General features: G+C 41.3%; 1 protein-coding gene across 1 annotated transcript in view; it reads right to left on the minus strand.

Annotated features, from left to right (window-relative positions):
* Nucleotides 1–15,252, minus strand: part of LOC122541731 (calcium-binding mitochondrial carrier protein SCaMC-1-A-like) — a 17,708-nt gene extending 2,456 nt beyond the window's left edge. The window contains exons 1-7 of the mRNA XM_043678618.1: nt 14,224–15,252; nt 13,048–13,150; nt 8,207–8,294; nt 6,498–6,609; nt 5,435–5,590; nt 4,025–4,177; nt 1,990–2,097 (exon numbers count right to left, since the gene is read on the minus strand). Of these exons, the coding sequence (XP_043534553.1) occupies nt 1,990–2,097; nt 4,025–4,177; nt 5,435–5,590; nt 6,498–6,609; nt 8,207–8,294; nt 13,048–13,150; nt 14,224–14,382 (879 nt within the window). The 5' untranslated portion in view covers nt 14,383–15,252. The remainder of the gene's footprint in view (nt 1–1,989; nt 2,098–4,024; nt 4,178–5,434; nt 5,591–6,497; nt 6,610–8,206; nt 8,295–13,047; nt 13,151–14,223) is intronic.
* Nucleotides 15,253–19,404: the final 4,152 nt, after the last annotated feature.

A 19,404-nucleotide genomic window follows, 5' to 3' on the forward strand; every position in this document is an offset into this window, starting at 1 on the left:
TCCAAAGATGTGCAGGTCAGGTGAATTGGCCATGCTAAATTGCCCGTAGTGTTAGGTTAAAGGGGCAAATGTAGGGGTATGGGTGGGTTGCGCTTCGGCGGGTCGGTGTGGACTTGTTGGGCCGAAGGGCCTGTTTCCACACTGTAAGTAATCTAATCTAATCTAATCTAACTTGCCCACCACCGATGTCAGGCTCACTGGTCTATAATTCCCTGGTTTGTCCTTACCACCTTTCTTAAACAGTGGCACCATGTTAGCCAACCTCCAGTCTTCTGGCACCTCACCTATGACTATCGATGATACAATATCTCAGCAAGAGACCCAGCAATCACTTCTCTAGCTTCCCACAGGGTACACCTGATCAGGTCCTGGGGATTTATCCACTTTTACCAGTTTCAAGACATCCAGCACCTCCTCCTCTGTAATCTGGACATTTTGCAAGGTGTCACCATCTAATTCGCTACTTTCTGTATCTTCCATATCCTTTTCCACAGTAAATACCGATGCAAAATACTCATTTAGGATCTGCCCCATCTCCTTCGGCTCCACACAAAGGCCGCCTTGCTGATCTTTGAGGAGCCCTATTCTCTCCCTAGTTACCCTTTTGTCCTTAATATGTTTGTAAAAACCCTTTGAATTCTCCTTAACTCTATTTGCCAACGCTCTCATGTCCCCTTTTTGCCCTCCTGATTTCCCTCAGAAGTATACTCCTACTGCCTTTATACTCTTCTAAGGATTCACTCGATCTATGCTGTCTATACCTTACATATGCTTCCTTCTTTTTCTTAACCAAACCCTCAATTTCTTTAGTCATCCAGCATTCCCTATACCTACCAGCCTTTCCTTTCACCCTAACAAGAATATATTTTCTCTGGATTCTCGTTATCTCATTTCTGAAGGCTTCCCATTTTCCAGCCATCCCTTTACCTGCGAACATCTGTCCCCAATCAGCTTTTGAAAGTTCTTGTCTAATACCGTCAAAATTGGCCTTTCTCCAATTTAGAGCTTCAACCTTTAGACCTGGTCTATCCTTTTCCATCACTATTTAATTCCATTCTTACGCACGAGTGTTTGTTCGTGAGGCTCCTCTCAGAGGCATTAACACATTTAAAACAAACATTTTTACCCAAGTCAAGAAAGGACCTTGAGATTTTTGCCAATACTTTAAGAGGAAAAGTGTTAATGACAAGGCCAGCAATTGTTGCCCATCCCAAAATGTCATTAAAGGTGATAATGAGCCACTTTCCTGAGCTGCTATGGTCCACTTAGTGCAGGGAAGGCTAGGGTTTTAACTCAGGGAGGGAACAATGATCTTGTTCCAAGTCAGCACGGTGTGTGGCTTAAAGTGGTCTGTTCAGAATTCATCCATTAACATCACAGACAAGATATGATGCATCTTAACAAATTCCTCCTAGTCATCTCAAAGCAAGAACTCACAAACACAGTAAGTGTTCCCTTTCCTCTCCAGATTCTTAACTTAACCCAAACAATAATGATTACATTAAGTAGCCAACACCAGTGAGCTGTTCTGTACATTTGCACTCAAGTTGAATTGAAATTGTCTTTCATTTCCTAGAAATAATTGAGAAATCGAGCTCAAGCCCAGAGTTTAAGTATTAAAAAATACTTCTCACATTAGGGATTTAAAATGAATTTGCATTCAAATATAGCAGTGGAGCATGGTCAAACCATGAATCCTTTCCAAAAAAAAATTACATTTTTGTGGGGACACACACACACACACACACACAAAGACAGTTACTTAACAATAATTGTCCAATAATATTCTTGCAATAGCAAAGTGAGTCTGGTTGAATACTTTTATTTGATTGCAGCTATTAAACAGGGTGAAAACTTATCTAGGTAACAGGAAGGAGTTCTGGTCAGGTTTGTAAATAATGTATGATATTCCATCTACCTTTTTATAATTATCGCAAAGAATTGTCCCCCATCCACAAAGGCTGGCAATGAGAGAGCACTTATTCATACCTCAACTGGATAAGTGGCTGTTTGAGAGAACGCACCAGCCATTGAACCTGCAAGAAACCTTTCCTTCATTCCCAAATTTTCTGGTTCATTGGCTATTAGCGTCTTGAGCTGCGAATACATTTCAGAAATAAAAGTTAGGAATCTCAAGGAACTGTTTGCTCAGAACCTTAAATTCACCATTTGCTACTTCTCAAAATATCAGATGCAAAGTCAAATGAAAATCATGCCACCTATCAGGCCTCTGCCAACTGACTTAATGCATACGGGATTTTCTTTCCAGTTCATTTCCTCCTTTTACTTATCGGAGACAAAACTGGCTGTTGGACTTGGTGCCTTGGAATCTTTATTCAATACGACTTGTTTACTTCCCAATAATGTAACAAAACAAATGCAAGTAGCAATGCTGTTATTTCAAGAGTAGACTTCCTGAATGGTGTCTTGCAAAGTTTGACAAATCTGTATTCTGCACCCATTTCACCCACCCGCAAAAAAAGGTTTCAGCCTACTCTGAGTGCACCAATTGAGAGAATTGACAACTCTTTTTAAGAGAAAGTGAGGACTGGAGATCAGAGTCAAAAAGTGTGGCGCTGGAAAAGCGCAGCAGGTCAGGCAGCATCCGAGGAGCGGGAGAGTCGACGTTCCTGAAGGGCTTATGCCCAAAATATCGACTCTCCTGCTCCTTGGATGCTGCCTGACCTTATTTCCTTTGCCAGCGCCACACTTTTTAGCTCTTTTTAAAGATTTCTGGACTTTGGGTAGAGAAGAAGTCATCAATGAAAGATCACAGGAAATAACCAGCTCTCATCTTTTGTGTATGCTGAAAATATTACCACTTTTACACATGATGTTTGAGCCAATCAGATGAATGTGCAACAGGTTTTGGACAAGACACTTTTAAAATGACCCCAAGGTCTAAGAGCTGCAGCCCCTGGTGTAAAAACATACTGTACCAATGGATCACGCCCAGCACCATGTTCGCAAGTACAAGCATTCGTAAAGTGGAGATGCCTCCGTAATATCAAGAGGTTGGACAACCATTTAAAATAGGGATGACTTCTGAATTCTGACTTGGACGGTGCCAGCTAAGCTCACACTCAGGTCAGGGCTGAACAAAACCCACGTATAATATAAGATGCCTCTGTGAGACTTGAACCTGGACCTCTAGCCTCAAGGTAGGTGGCACTGTAAATGTTCCACAAGACCACTCCCTCAGGTCAGGGTATAATTGCAATATGGTCAGGGAACCTGAAGGCTGAAATGAGCTTAACAGTTCCAGACATTAAAATGAAACAAAGAACAGCAGAAAATACTGGAGAAGCTCAGGAGGTCTGGCAGCATCCATGGAGAGAGAGAAACCGAGTTAACATGTCAAGTCGGGTGACTCTTTGTCAGAACTGTTAGCATCTCGGTATTTAAGATGGGGTTGGAGGGTGCGAGGACATAAGCAGAGGTGGGAGAAAAGAGTGAGTGGATAAGTGGAGGAGGAGTCCAGAGACATTTGAAAGCAGTTGGCCAACAGGAGGATTGTTGACAGATAGCCAGGACAGAGGAGAAACTGAATAAGTGATAATGAGGGCTAACAGCTGGACAGAATGGGTAAGCTGTGCTGAAAGCAGACTATGTCTTGACAGGACCAGAGTGTGGGGTGGGTAAAAAACAAGAAAGGACATAATCAGGCATTAAGGTTATTAAAACAGAAACTGCTGGATAAAACTCAGCAGGTCTGCAGCCATCTGTTATGGCTTCAGGTCCTTCTTCAGAGGGCTCACGTTTTTCCTGCAGTTTCTGTTTTCAATTCTGATTTCCAGTGATCAGGTTTATCTCTAAAGTTATTGAACTCGATGCTGAGACCTAGAGGCTGCAGGGCTCCCAAGTGAAAGATTACCCTTACACTGAACCTTGCAGGAACAGTGCAGCAATTTCTGACAGTTTCACATTGAAGCATTTGCATCGAATACTTGATTATTTAAAATCCGCAACAAATTGCAACCCCTGGAAACAACATAAAACAGTAATTCACTTTCACGATACATACCTCTTCGTAGGCCATGAATTTGAAGGCTAGCTCAGGACCAATTTTGATAATGTTAGTTAGATTCCCTCTCCACATTGAACTTACACCTCCTTCCCTGACCATTGCTCTTAGGCCACTAGAAATCTTCATCTTATTTTGACGTGTAGAATAAACCTGAAAAAAACAGATAAACAATTCCATTCTAACTGCAGCTGGTGCTGACCAGCAACTGAAAACAATTTCCACTGGCAACTACTGGCTACAGAAGCATCAATGTAGGAAAATGTATCTAGGCAAACATTGGAGGCACAAACTGAAATACACAAAATTTTGATATTTCATTTTTGTATTTGTCTGGCAAAAGGTTTCAAGTCTCACAATCTTGGGCCATTTGATACAGTACAACTTGATATCTGTACGTCTAATACTGGAATACACCAGCTCATTGCAGAATATCAAACACCTACCTATCCCCTATTCATTTCAAATAAACACAAGCAAGGGGACGATATCTTGAGAGGTTATGGTAAGGATTGAACAGGTCGGGGCTGCTTTCTCCAGAAAAGGGAAGGCCGAGGGATGCTTGTTACAGTTGGTCACGGAGGCAACGCTTATATACTCTATAGAAAGGGCCATTTTGCCTTTTTTAAATCTATCCAAATTGTCAGCATGCTTGTGTTGATGTGAACTGTAATTGCATAAACCAATAATCAATAAATTACTTGTTAGTTTCAGGCTCCCGAACATAGGAAGCTAGAATAAAATGCTTGCCTTATTTCCTTTAATTATTGAAGGAACAGTAAAGGAAAATGGAATTAAAATAGGCGATCCAAACAAACTTACCAGAGTGTTTGTTCCATACCTCTACTGCTAAAAACTCAAATATTGCTATTATTCAATATACACATCCTGGACAGAGTGCCGAGGAACCTTTAAGCAAATGCTTCAGCATCTTAGAGTAAGTGGATTTTGTTGAGAGTTGTTACCTAGTCAATCATTACTCCCAGACTTAAATGGGGCGCTGGGGTCAAGTCACAGAGTAGCCTTTTCCTTCTTTGTGGAATGGTAGAACCACGGAATAAGGTCATTTGACCCATCATGTCTATGCTAGTCTTTGGCAAAGCTAGTCGATGCACAAAGCCTTAATTGTGAGAATGACATTAAACTTCTTAAGCTCAATATTGCTACTTTTTAAATGGACCTTCAATACCTCTTCCTCATATCGAGGCAGCAAGCAGTTAGAGAGAGCCTTGCCCCTCTACCTGTAGCTGAATTCCTGTTATTAACTGCACATCACAATAAACAGTGAGGTTTGGATACTCTGAAAGAAAATAATGCAGAATTGGAGGCTAATAAAGCTGATTAAACACTTAGGAGAGCTGAACCAGCAGATTTTAAAATCGCAGCCCTACTGGTGATGAGCAATCCTACCTGCATCAGCACCCTGAGCCGGTCAAAGGGGGCAGTCACTGTCCGTGAAACTCCACCAGCCGTGCCTCCTGCAATAAGGTGGCCCCACCACTTCTCCGGTTCCACATTCTCCAAGAATTCCTCGCAATTAGTTATGTCATCGTTAATGGAAAAGATCTGCAGAGATTGTGGGAGGAACACAAGAGGGGGAATCAAGGCATTAAGGCGGTAATGCAAATTCCCTGGGTATACCTTATTGCTACTTCCACAACCCTTCCAAATTAAAAAAAGTAAAGATTGCCAAATGTTAAGTGCAAAATGTTCACCAGGGCGCAGTACAGAGCTTCCAGAGTGACACAATTTGTGCTCCCGTGCCTGTGGCATCGAATTCACGGAATATTTTAAGATAGAGAGAAAGCAACAGCAACATCTGTATTAACAAGGACATAAGTGACAGCAACATTCATACACAAACCTTATCTAACTGTTACACCCTCCCGAAGTCCCTAGACCATAAGAAATAGGAGCAGAATTAGATTATTTGGCCCATTGAGTCTGCCATCCGATTATGGCTGGCACGTTTCTCAACCCCATTCACCTGCCTTCTCCCCATAATCCTCAGTCCCCTTACTAATCAAGAACCTCTCTCTCTCTCTCTGTCAGTCTTACATGCACTCACTCAGCTTCCACAAAATTCTCTGGCAAAGAGTTCTACAGATTAACCACTCTCTTCCTTGCAATATATTTCATAGGACGGTAAGCAGTTTTTGAATCCTTTTTCTAACTAAGCACAAAGCTACAAGAAAAATCAACCCTGACCCATTTGTGCCCATTGGGTTCCATTTTCAGAGTGCAAAACATTTTGGTGGTTTTAGTAACGTTTTTCTAGCACATTTGAATTTAATATGCCATTGCTGACTAACCTTACATAAAGCATCCCTGGGCATCAACAGAGTTTCAGTGCCCTAAAAAGTTACTTTGAGATGAAACTAAGAGACAAATTGCTTTCCAATGCAGAGTGTGCACTCATCCAGATCTGCAATCAGTGTACAGCCAGAGAATCAATTCTGGATACCCTACTTACGCTATTGTATCGCCAGATGTCAATCATAGTTCGCATGTTGTCCTCTACAGTCGTTATGTAGATCTTTCGCCATTCATTCCAATCCATATCCATATAATCATCTCGATCCAAGCTGATAAATTGTAACAACAGAAAAAGCAGTATTTGATCTCTTGACATCGGAGTTCCTTCGGTAAATACATTAATTAGCAATAAATATTTATTGAACATAATGCAACAGTTAAGAATTCACAATTTGCAATGTAAAGATCTGAGGTCACTGTCCAAATTATACAGGGCAATTTTCCCAGCATCCTGTCCAACATGCACCACCCAACAGGTATAAGAACAACAGACTGAATTGGTCATTATCTTGGTGTGCACATAAATAGCATGTGCATTAATTTGGAAGTGCAGTGGTCCTACCTGCTTCAGTGGTAATAACATCACTGACCAGGTTGAGTAGAAAATCTTTATAAATGCAGTCACTGCTACAATTTACTGGCTGTGAAGCAGCTCGGAATAACCTGGCGATTTGAAAGATACTAATAATCTATAACAACCTCAAAAATTGTGCTCAAATGGCTATTGACCAGCAACTTTCATTTACGCATGCCTTAAGTAACAGAACATTACAAGGCACTTAACAGCATTACTCAAAAATCTGATAACAAGCCATAAAAGGAGATATTAAGGCTCCTGACCAAAAACCTGATGAAACAAATGAATAAAATGCTTTGAAAGAAGAGACAGGTCAAAGTGCTTAGGGATCGAACTCCAGAAATGACTGTCCCTCCATCACAAGGTCAGATGCGAGAGATGTTCTCCAAAGATTGTATGATGTTCAGCACCACTCAACTCCTCAGACACTGAAGCAACCCATGTTCAAGTGGAACAAGATCCTGGGCAATATCCAGGCTTGGGCTGACAAGTGGCAAATGACATATGCACCATACAAATGCCAGGCTCTGCCATCACCAATAAGAAATTATCTAACCACCACCCTTGACAATCAATGTTACCATCACCGAATCCCACCCCCTCAACATCCTTGGAGTTACTATTGGCCAGAAAGTCAACTGGACTCACCACATAAACACAGTGGCTACAAAAAGCAGATCCGAGATTAGGAATATTGCGGCAAATAACTCTCCTCCTGACTCCTCAAAGCCTGCCCACCATTTACAGACACAAGGCAGCAGTGTGATGGAATACTCCCCCACTTACATCTGTGGATGCAGCTCCAACACTACTCAAGAAGCTTGACACCAGCCAGGACAAAACAGTCCAGTAAACTAGCACCACACCCACAAACATCCACTACCTCCACCACCGACACTCACTAACAGCAGTGTGTACTATCTATAAGACAGACTGCAGAAGTTCACCAAAGATCCTCAGACAGCACCTTCCACACCCATGACCACTTCCACTTAAAAGGACAAGAGCAGAAGATACATGGAACACCACCACCTGCAAGTTCCCCTCCAAGCCACTCACCTCAGGGCATGTGGGTCACCCTGCAGCACGTGGACTGCAGTGGATCAAGATGACGGCTCACCCCACCTTCTCAAGGACAACTAGGGACAGGTAATAAATGATGGTCAGGTAGCAACACCTATGCCCCATAAGTGAATTTAAACAAAAATTAGTTTTAAGCTTACACCTCATCTTTGTGCAAATATGATTTATTTTGACAAATGTTGCTTGCACAACTTGAATTGACTTACTGATTAAGAATTCTGTTTGCGTGGAAAAGATTAAGACTAACATGAAGTCTTCCCATGAGATGCATAATCCTCCATTTGCTTATGTTGCCTAAACATACAAATATGAATGGAAAATTAAAATACCGCAGATGCCAGACATCAGAACTAAAAACAGAAAATGCTGTAAATACTCGTGTCTCTCACCAAGTACTGCCTGACCTGCTGTGAATTTACAGCATCTTAGGCTCCTAATTCACAGTAATTAATCACAGAATAGAATCATAGAATCCCTATGGTGTGGAAGCAGGCTGTCCGGCCGATCGAATCCGCACCGACCCTCCACAGAACAGACCACCCCCTACGCTATCCCTGTAACCTCACACTTCCCATGGGTAATAAGATCACCTCATTCTTCAAAACTCCCAGGAGCTCAACTTGTTGGGGGGTAAGCTTGAATTGAGGATTGGTTAACACCAGGACACTATGGGGCAATTTAGCATGGCCAATCCACCTTTGGATTTTGGGAAGAAACCTACACAGACATGGGGAGAATGTGCAAACACCACACAGACAGTCGTCTGAGGCTGCAATCGCCTACCCCAATTCTACCGTATTGAAAGAAGAATCAAATCAAAAGGCTGGAAACCAAAACAAAACCCCAGAAAATTGTAAAAATATTGAGATCAGGCAGCACCTACAATAAGAGAACATTTACCATTTCAGGTTCATAACCTCACAGCAGATCTTAAAGCTTGTTTGAGAGGCTGTAGAAAGAGGGAAGATGCTACAAGCCAAATTACAAGTAATATGAACAAATGAATTAGAAGCAGACCATTTGGCCCATCTAGCCTACTCCAGCACCTCTCATTGATTTGATTGTGGCCTCAAATCCATGTTCCCTTGTTAGTTAAGAATAGACTCTGCCATTAAATTACTTAATGACCTATATTGAACAAACTAGGGTAGCTCCAAAGTCACAGAGGAGAAAAAGTTCATACTTCTCTGTCTGAAATAGGAGAGCCCTTACTTTTAAATGGGTCACCTCGTTTCAGTCTCTCCCACAAGGAGAAGCATATTTTCACAATCTAACCTGTCAAGACCCCTCAGGACATTGTTTCAATAGGATCACCTCATTCTTCTAAACTCCAATGGATAATCATATAAGAGCCCACCTTGTTGGGGGTAAGCTTGAATTGAGGATTGGTTAACATATGATCGGCAGAGATGGGATCAACAGGCACTGTTTTGGTTGGAAAGATGTAACTAGTGGAGTGCCACAATGATTACCCCTCAGGTATCAATTATTTACTATCTATATGAATGACTAGAATGAGGGGTAGAGTGTAATGTGCCTGAATTTGCAGATAATACAACAGTGCACTTGGGTATGTTGTGGTGAGGACATAAGGAATTTTGCAAGGGGTTACAGGTCAGTTCAACGAGTGGGCAAAAACTTGGCAGATGAAGCATAAATGAACAAGGGTCAGGGCATGCACTTTGGAACATATAATCAAAAACAATTAATTAAATGGAAATAGTCTCCAAAAATATAAATAAAGGGACCTGGGCATTCTTGTGCGTGAGACACAAGTTAGCATACAGATGCAACAACTAACTAAGGTGGCAAATGGAATTCTAGCTTTTTACTGCTAAAGGACTGAAGCTTAAAAACAGGGAAGTTTGGTTCAGACTGTACAGGGTGCTGTTGAGGCCGTACCAGCAGCATAGTGTCAAGTTTCGATCCCTGTATTTAACAAAGGATGGACTGGCATTGGAGGCAGTCCAAAGAAGATTCACTACATTGACTCCTGGGATGATACATAGCTGACTTATCAAGAGCAACTAAACAGGTTAGGCCCTTATTCATTAAGGGTATAGAAGTATAAGGACAATCTTACTGAAACACACAAGATTCTGAGGGCTACTGGCAGGGTAGATGTTGAGAAGAACATTGTCTATTGGTCAGGGACATCTTGAACTAGGCAGCACAGTTATAGAATAAAGAGACATTTAAAACCAACATGTGAAGGAATTTCATCGGAGATTAGTGGATGCATGAAATTCTCCTCCTCCTGAGTGTTGTGGAGTCTAAGTTACTGAATTCATTGAAAGAGGAAGTAGATACATCTTTATTATTTCAGAAATATAAGATACGAACAGGCAGGGACTAGAGATTTACAGACCACGTAAAGACAAATGGTTTTTAGTTGAAAAAAGGCTTCATGCGTTGGCACAGTCCTGGTGGGCTGAAGGGCCTGTTCCTGTACTATAATTCATTCACCTTGAAGGAGCAGGCACAACAGGATAGTTGAGGCCAGGGACAGATCAATCACATTCTTGTTGAATGCCAGGCAGACTTTGAGGGGCCAAATGGCCTAGTCCTGGTCCTACTTATGCTCTTCTAGATACAGGCCCAACCTCTCCTCATAAGATAACTTCTTCATCCCAGGTGTCATCCAAGTGAACCTTGGCTGAATTGCGTCTCACACATTTCCATCTTTTTTTAAATGAGGAGCCCAAAACTCCATGTGGACTCATCAGTGCCCGATACAACTGTAGCAAAACATTATTTTTATAGTCCGTTCCCTTCACAATAAACAACATTCTAGTTGTCTTCCTACTTACCTGCTGTACCTGCTTACTAACTTTATGTGACACATATACCAGGAAACCGAAGTCCCTTTGCATTTCATTGTCACAGAGTCATACAGCATGGAAACAAGAACCTTTAGTCCAACTCATCCACAGTCATAAATTAATATAGTCCCATTTGCCAGCATTTGGCCCATAGCCCTCTTAAACTCTTCCTATTCATATACCATTCCAGATGCCTTTTAAATGTTGTAACTGTACTTGCCTCCACCACTTCCTCCAGCAGCTTGTTCAATACACACACCACTCTCTGCGTGAAAAGATTGCTCTTAGGTCCCTTTTAAATCTTACTCCTCTCACCTTAAACCTATGTTCTCTAGTTCTGGACTCCCCTGCCCTGGGGAGAAGATCTTGGCTATCAATGCCCCTCATGATTTTATAAACATCTACAAGGTCACCCTTCAGTCTCCAACATTGCAGGAAAAATTGCCCCAATGTATCCAGCCTCTCCCTATAGCTCAAATCCTTCAACTCTGGCAACATCCTGTGAATCTTTTCAGAACCCTTTCAAGTTTCACAACATCTTTCCTACAGCAGGGAGACCAGATTTGCACGCAGTATTCCAAATGTGACCCAACCAACTTTTACAACCAAAACATGACCTCCCAACTCCTATTCTCAATGCACTGACCAATAAAGGCTAGCATACCAAACTTCATTATCCTGTCGACGTGTGGCTCCACTTTCAAGGAACTATGAACCTACACTCCAAGGTCTCTTTACTTAGCAACACCCAACAGGACCTTACCATTAAGTGCAAATGCACTGCCTTGATTGGCCTTGCCAAAATGCAGCACCTCAGATTTATCTAAATTAAACTCCATCTGCAATTCCTTGGTTCATCGGATCAAGGTCTCATTGTTCTGAGATAACCTTCTTCACTATCCACTACAACTTCAATTTTGGTGCCATCTGCAAACTTAGAAACCATATCTCATATTCACATTGATACAAATGACAAAAAGCTGGCACCAAAACATTTTGCCCTTCCATACTAAAACTGTTGCTGCTTACAGGATCCATACTCCTCTACTCCCTTCTTATTCATGTATTTGTCCAGGTGCTTTTTGAATGCTACTATTGTGTCTGCTTCCACCACCTCCTCTGGCAGCCTCTCAACCTCCTGTGACCCAGTGAAATCCAACTTTCTTCATAGCTAAAATCATCCCCCATTCCAGGCAACACCTTGGTAAACCTTTTCTGTAACCTCTCGAAAGCATCTACATCCTTCTGGTAGTGTGGTGACCAGAACTGTATGCAACTATTCCTGAGAAAGGGGAGGGAAAGATAGTTTAGAATTGAAAATAAGCTCCCTCAGCATAATGAGTTCAGACCAGAGTTCTTTGGTTAAAACCCTGAAGAGGTCATTTGAAGCTGAGAAAGTTTATGTTCAGTTGTATGACAAATCAAGGAATAGGCTATCAGATTCTGGGAATTGAATTCACAGCTAAGTCAAATCTGATGTGAAATACACAAGGGATTTCTCTCCTAGTACAATGAAGGTGTGCTCTTGGATTAATCGGATTATATTTTTACCATGTTTTTTGAAACCTTTAAATTTGTTTTGTGTTTAAATAGTTTGGACTATTCCATTTAATTTGTTTTGCATATTAAATTTTGGTTTTGTTGTTGAAACCAAATCTGCCATATTGTCTGCGTGTGTTTCAGTGAAAGACCACCTAATTAAAACCAAAAATAAATTATGATCGATCAAGCTATATTTCAGTGCGGATCCAACTTGCCCAGTAATAATATTAGATTTAATAAATACATACATCCCTGAGTCTGATGGAGCATTGAGAATCAACAACAGAATGTGGAACTACAGCCCAATATAAGGCAGAGCATTGCTGAACCAGTTGGGATTGTACATCAATCTGGCAGCTCCATGGTTTGTTCTGTGATCACCGTTTGGTGGATGGATTGAGCTGTTAAAACAGGATGCAACGTCCTCCAAAACATCTCACAGGAGAGCTTCAGTAAGTAGCAACAAGTCTAAGATCTTGCACTCTGACCTAGCCCCACAAATAACAGTGATCTTTAGTTCAACTCTGATACATACACATCCAGTTCCCACACGTTCTTAATGTCCATTCACAGGTAAACATTTCTGAAGGTGAGCACATGCTTGCTGGGAATCAGTAGAACTGTCAGCAATCATAGTATCATAGCTTAAAAGAAATATATACTGGAGATCAGCTTAGACTTACCACCTCTGGTCTTTGTGACTTTTCCAAAACCCAGCAATAGTTTCTTGTTGTTCCTCTCAAGGTATTTCCGGAACGCTTCAAAGGTTTTAGTTTTTGATTCTTCCTTTAACAGTTATTTTATTTGAATGAAGGGAAAAATAATTCATTAACTTCTAGAAGAGTATGAGAAGAGAGAGAATATTTATTCTAGTTAATGATAGACTTGTACACAGGAAGTGGGGCAAAGTGTGCTAGCAACAGAGGCCTCCATTTTAGTCTTGATATAACCTATGATAGTGACTCTGTATTTGTCAAATTGCAAACTTTTCTTATAGTAATTTGTTTTGGAAATTAAATATTCCTTTTCTCAGTTAAGGAAGAGAATTTATCATTTGAAGTAATTACAACTGTTCTAGTTTATGCTCAGGATGCCTTATGTTGCTTATGTACTAGTACTTAGAGTCATAGAGATGTACAGCATGGAAACAGACCCTTCGGTCCAACCCATCCGTGCTGACCAGATATCCCAACCCAATCTAGTTCCACCTGCCAGCACCCAGCCCATATCCCTCCAAACCCTTCCTATTCATATACCCAGCCTCCACCACTTCCTCTGGCAGCTCATTCCATATACATACCACCCTGTGTGAAAAAGTTGCCCCTTCGGTCTCTTTTACATCTTTCCCCTCTCACCCTAACCCTATGCCCTCTAGTTCTGGACTCCCCGACCTCAGGGAAAAGACTTTGCCTACCTACCCTATCCATGCCCCTCGTAATTTTGTAAACCTCCAGAGCTTAAGACCATAATAAATAGGAATAGGATTAGGCTGTCTGGCCTCTCAAGCCATTCACACCCACTTTCCTGCCTTTACGCCATTCAGGAAGATAAGGAATACTGCACGCAAAAGGTGGTAGCAACGAGGAATGCTCTCGAAAGTGTTTGATGCAAGTTCTAGAAATGTTTTGCATATGAAGCAGACAGGGTTTTGCTAGTCACAACATACAGATAAACAGGAGGTCGGGCTCAAGGATTGGAATGACCACCACCTGTCTATAACTTCCAGATGTGACAGCATGCAATTAAAATTCTAACTGCAAAATATGGGACTGTATCTTTACTTGAGTAACTCACGATTTGTGATACAAAATACGGCGATTGTAAATGAGGTGTCGCCTTCACGCTGAATAGCACTTTACCTGTGGAACAGCTTCCAAAGCATGTACTAGTTCCTGGGTATCTATGCGGCCATCCCCGTGGGTATTTAGTCGCCAATAAAGATTATACCAAAATACATCTGTTGCTAATGCCTCATCAGGGGCGCCTCTTTGGAAAACCTCTTTCATAAACAGGAACATTGCAAGGGCTCCTAAAACACAGACAAACTTCCAAAATTGCACAGATTGTAAATAAAGCAATAAGGATCGGTCTACTTCATTTTATCTCCACTCCCATTGACTAACAAATCATCTTGAGTTAAATTTGATTTTAAATATTAAACGAACAGCATACTGAATGCACAGAAGCAGTTTGTATCAAATTCTCAGTGAATTCTTGGGCAGCTCCCCGGACATCTGAACGGGGCAGCAAACAACAGCGATTTGTCTTTCAAGAGAGGGGCAAGGATTTCACAGATCTGCTTCTGACAAATGGTAAGATCGCTGACCTCCATTATGTACAAGTCAGCCCCTCTGACAGCAACAATCTTCATCTTCAGTTCAGGAGGCAGGTTGAAATGCCACAGGAACACCGTGTGAACTGATGCTCTGGACCAGGACCAGAGATACAGTCCTTCACAAGGGCTGTTTAAACTGTGACCACCTCAGCCAATACAAGTGGGCATAGGTTGCTATCAAGTGGGGTAGAGAGACCTGGTGCAAATTGTTTTCATCCTATTGCACCAAAATTACACAGCCCAAAGTAAAACAAATTCATTAACTGAAAATGCTGAAGTAGCTACACTATGCAACCGACCAGCAGATCAGAAATCCACAAATTCCAGCACACTCGAACTCCAATACCCAGCAAACATATCGTGAAAAGTGTTTGCAAATCGATTTGCACGTGCTCTACTGGCGTCTGGCTACCCAAATATATATGGACTGCAGTGGTTCAAGGTGGGAGCTGACCAGAATCTTCTCGGGGCAGTGACACCCACATCCCACAAATTGCAGAAAATGAACATGAGCAATCCATGATAACAAAAAGCTCTGTTACCTTATGATACTATTTCTCAAAGTCTTAATACTATCAATTCAAGGTTAACCTTCTGGGAACGAATTCATTCATCGGGAGCTGAATGTCCAAGTTTTACACTGCCAGAAGTAGCATGAGATTGAACATAGCAGGCAGATTAAATGTTTTTTTAACACATTTTGAGTATAATAATAATGATGGTAGGTTTAAAAAATTAGCTGAGAGTCAAAATTCAGCTTATTGGTGAAGTGCCCCTCTATGTTGGTATACCAAGAGGTGGGGCATGTGGGGACTCAATGAGACGTGATCAACTGGGAAAAATAGCCAGCAAATTTACATTAAACAAGAGTCTTTTATTAATGAATGCAGTTCTAGATTTAGGGGCAACATTTACACCTTCAAGCAGTGACAACCTCAATATAATCTCAACAAAAAGCCATAGAATATTCCATGCCAAATTACCATACCACAGAATCTGGGATCCTTTCTTGGCAAAATAAGCGCTCAATAACATGCTACGGTCCTGATGCCATTACATTCCTTCACATCACTATAAATATGAAAATCTCACTGCTGAGAAGGCAGCTTCCATTTCATTGACTGGAAAAGAATTTTGGTTTCTTATAGATGTCACAATAGTGCAGTGACATCGCAGTGGAATCAACCACATGGAGTGCCTGAAGGGGGAGAAACAACTGTACTGACTTCAGTAATAATGTGTATGGTGCATAGTTAAAATCATTTTGTTACCTGCAAATGATAGGTAACTTAATTCCAGGGGTAGTACTTGGTAGAAGTTCCCATTCCATGACAGAAGGTTGCAGATTTCCGTCCCTTTCTAAAGCTTCAGCAGATCTCTTCTGGCACTGTAGTAGCAAGGAGGTGCTACACTGTTGTAAGGGCTGTTCTGTGGACAAGCTATTAAGTTATGGGCCCGCCGAAAACACTAGGCAGGGATTAAAGGTTCTCCAACTCCAGATTCCTAAGGTGGAGACTGGAACCTGTATACTAGCCAACATTCTGCCCTTGCTGGTGTCTCTCACAGTCATCGGTTCTCATCTTTGATCATCTGGACTCAAAATACTCACCTCATCCAGTTTGACCTTTCTGCTCACCAAGAAACAAAATATTCCTTGATGAATTCTGCAGAAGGGTTGTTAGAAAATCAAAGAACTTCATCTCATAAGATTCTCAGAAAGTGAATCAAGGCTCATTAGGCAAGAGTTTTCTTTATTTGAGCCACAGTAGTTGATACGCAATTATTTTGTGTAATAATACTTGCATCAATGCCCTATCAATTCCATTACTTTATTACATCCTCACCCCCAAAATGGCGGTGCAATCCAAAGCTAGAAAATCGGGAAGAAATTTTCTTGAGCTTTTGCTCAGATCCTAGATAAAGCTCAAATCGATAAATTAGTGCCTGTGGATAGTTCCACATTTTTGACAATGTGCACTACTTGCTCATATATGCAAATATCAGTGTTAATTCACACACAGCACTCAATTTCAGGGGCACCTCTGAATGTTTGTGATGGATACTCTCCGAGAGACGATATACAGCTCATCAATAAGCACAGACTGCAATCAGGAGGATTTTGAAATAGTAACTGGGGTGGCAAGACAGAGGTAAGTCAAATAGACAATTCCAGAAAATGGGTGTTATGGCTCAGAGAATCAATACAGCAGCTGGAAACCATGTGGAATTTTTTTAAAATCCATTCTCTCGTGGAATTCTATCCCATTATTGTCATTCCTAATTGCCCCAAGGACAGTTTACAGTCAGGCACATTGCTGTGGGTCTGGAATCACATGTAGGTCAGACCAGATAAGGATGGCAGATTTCCTTCCCTAAAGGACAGTAGTAAACCAGATGAATTTTAATGATAATTGCCAGTGGTTACATAGTTGGCATTTTATTGCCCAATTTTTGATGAACTATAATTTCACCATCTATCAAGTTGGGATTTGAACTTCCATCTCCAGAATATTAGCCTGGGGTTCTGGATTACGAATCCAATGACAATACCACTACACCAATACCTTCGCATATGGCAGGCTGGAGAACAAAGGCAGGATTTTTCAAATAAGCATAATGCACAAAAATCAGGCTGGAGACAGAGCAACATATTGCATATTCAGCTGAATGGCTGGAAGCTCTGGAATTCTATTCCAAAATCCTTTTCCCTCTTTAAAACTTAACTCTCTGTTCAAAATTTGACAAGAGACACGAGTTGCAGTGTCTTCAAATTGAAGTTTGTGGAGGGTTGAGGCACAGGTGTCATTTGGAATGATTAAGCCAAGTCTCAAATGTATTTTACAACATTCATGATAGGGAACTTTGGGTTAGGGGCTAGGGTAGTACACTTGGGGTGTCTAAAGTCTGCTCTGCCATTCAAGATGATCATGGCTGATGCACATTGTTGCCAATTCTCCTGTAACCTTGCATTCGTATTGTTCATCAAGAATCTATCTCAGCCTGAGAAATATTCAAAGACAAGTCACTGCTTCCATTGCATATTAAGGCAGAACTGAAACGATTCCTCTCTGAGAAAGAGAGTCTCAATTGTCTTAAATGTGTAAGCTCTTATTTTTAAACAGTGACCCTTAGTTCTAGATTGTTCCAGAAGTGGATATATCCATACTTTCCAGAGCATTCAGGATCTTATATATTACTATAATCTCTCAGTCTTTTGAACTCCAGCAGATACAAGCCTAGCCTGTGAAACCTTTCCTCAGAAGACTTCATACCATCCCAGGTATTAGTTTCATAAACCTTTCCTGCACACGACATATTTACATCCTCCCTGAAAAAAGGATGCCACAACAAAAAAAAGTTGGAAATGCCCAAATCAACATGGACATTTTCCAGACAAAATAGGAGAGATTTGCTCTCCATCTAACCAAGATGCACGTGAGTTGGGAGTGTGTGAAGCAGATAACTGGGTGGGCTGGAGTGAAAGGCTTTCCATTATCCAACAGTAACATTGCCCACCCCTTGCTCTTCCCACATCTTTATCATTACCTTGACATTCTCTAAGCAAGGCAAACTTGTGTAAATTTCAGTAAAGGATCCTGAACTAAATCACAAGAAATGAAATGAGATAGTTAAATTGGACTGGGGGAGGGTGCAGCAGAAGATAGAGGAGAAGGAGCAGGAATACGATAGAAGATTAGATTTTAAATAGATCCTTCAGAAGGTGGTGGCACAGTGGTTAGCACTACTGCCTCATAGCACCAGGGACCCAGGTGACTGTCTGTGTGGAGTTTGTACATTCTCCCCATGTCCGCGTGGTTTCCTCCGGATGCTCCAGTTTCCTTCCGGTCACAAATTTGTGCAGGTTAGGGTGAATTGGCCATGCTAAATTGCCCATGGTGTTCAGGGACACGTAGGTTAGGTACATGAGTCAGGGATAAATATAGGATAAAAGGATAGGGGAATGGATCTGGGTGGATTACTCTTCGGAGGGTCGGTGTGGACTTGTTGGGCCAAAGGGCCTGTTTCCACACTGTAGAGATTCCGATGTATGGTACACTGGAAATGAGTGTAGCACAAATGATAAACAAAGAACTTCCCAATACTATAACATGGAACAGATGAAAATATTGTTAGTTACAGGCTGAAAGCAACAGGGGATGGCAAGGACACAATATACCACTGTCTCTCATCCTTATCCAAGACATAGCAATGAATTATCCTTTGTAGTATCTTCTAATTCAAGCTCTCTTATAGCATACTCTACCGGCAATTTAATGCATTTATCCTGTTCGAAAACCACTCAATGTATTGAAGAGGTTGACAGGAACACCATCTAGTGGATCGCCAAGAGTTTGCAAAGCACAATGTAAGTAGCTAAGGATTCTCACATTTCATTGTTTTGTGAAACAGCCAGAGCTTTAGTCATATTGGTGTGGTATAACTTTTAATTCCTCCTCAAAACAGGCTGTTAGTCCAATTAGTGAAACACTAACCACAGCAATACTTCGACTATGAGTTGATTGGATTAGTTGGGTCAACCCCATCTTAATAGTAGGATTTGTCTATTGATTGCACGTCAGCTAATGCAAACATCAAGGAAAAATTATGGACAAGACCATCACAAATCGACCTTGCAATACTGTATTAGTCAAAACCAAACATGGCCCAGTCTCTCAGAAACTCAATCAGCAGTACACAACTAAAC

The sequence above is a fragment of the Chiloscyllium plagiosum genome, chromosome 38 (genome assembly GCF_004010195.1).
Source record: "Chiloscyllium plagiosum isolate BGI_BamShark_2017 chromosome 38, ASM401019v2, whole genome shotgun sequence".
In the NCBI taxonomy this organism is placed as follows: Eukaryota; Metazoa; Chordata; class Chondrichthyes; order Orectolobiformes; family Hemiscylliidae; genus Chiloscyllium; species Chiloscyllium plagiosum.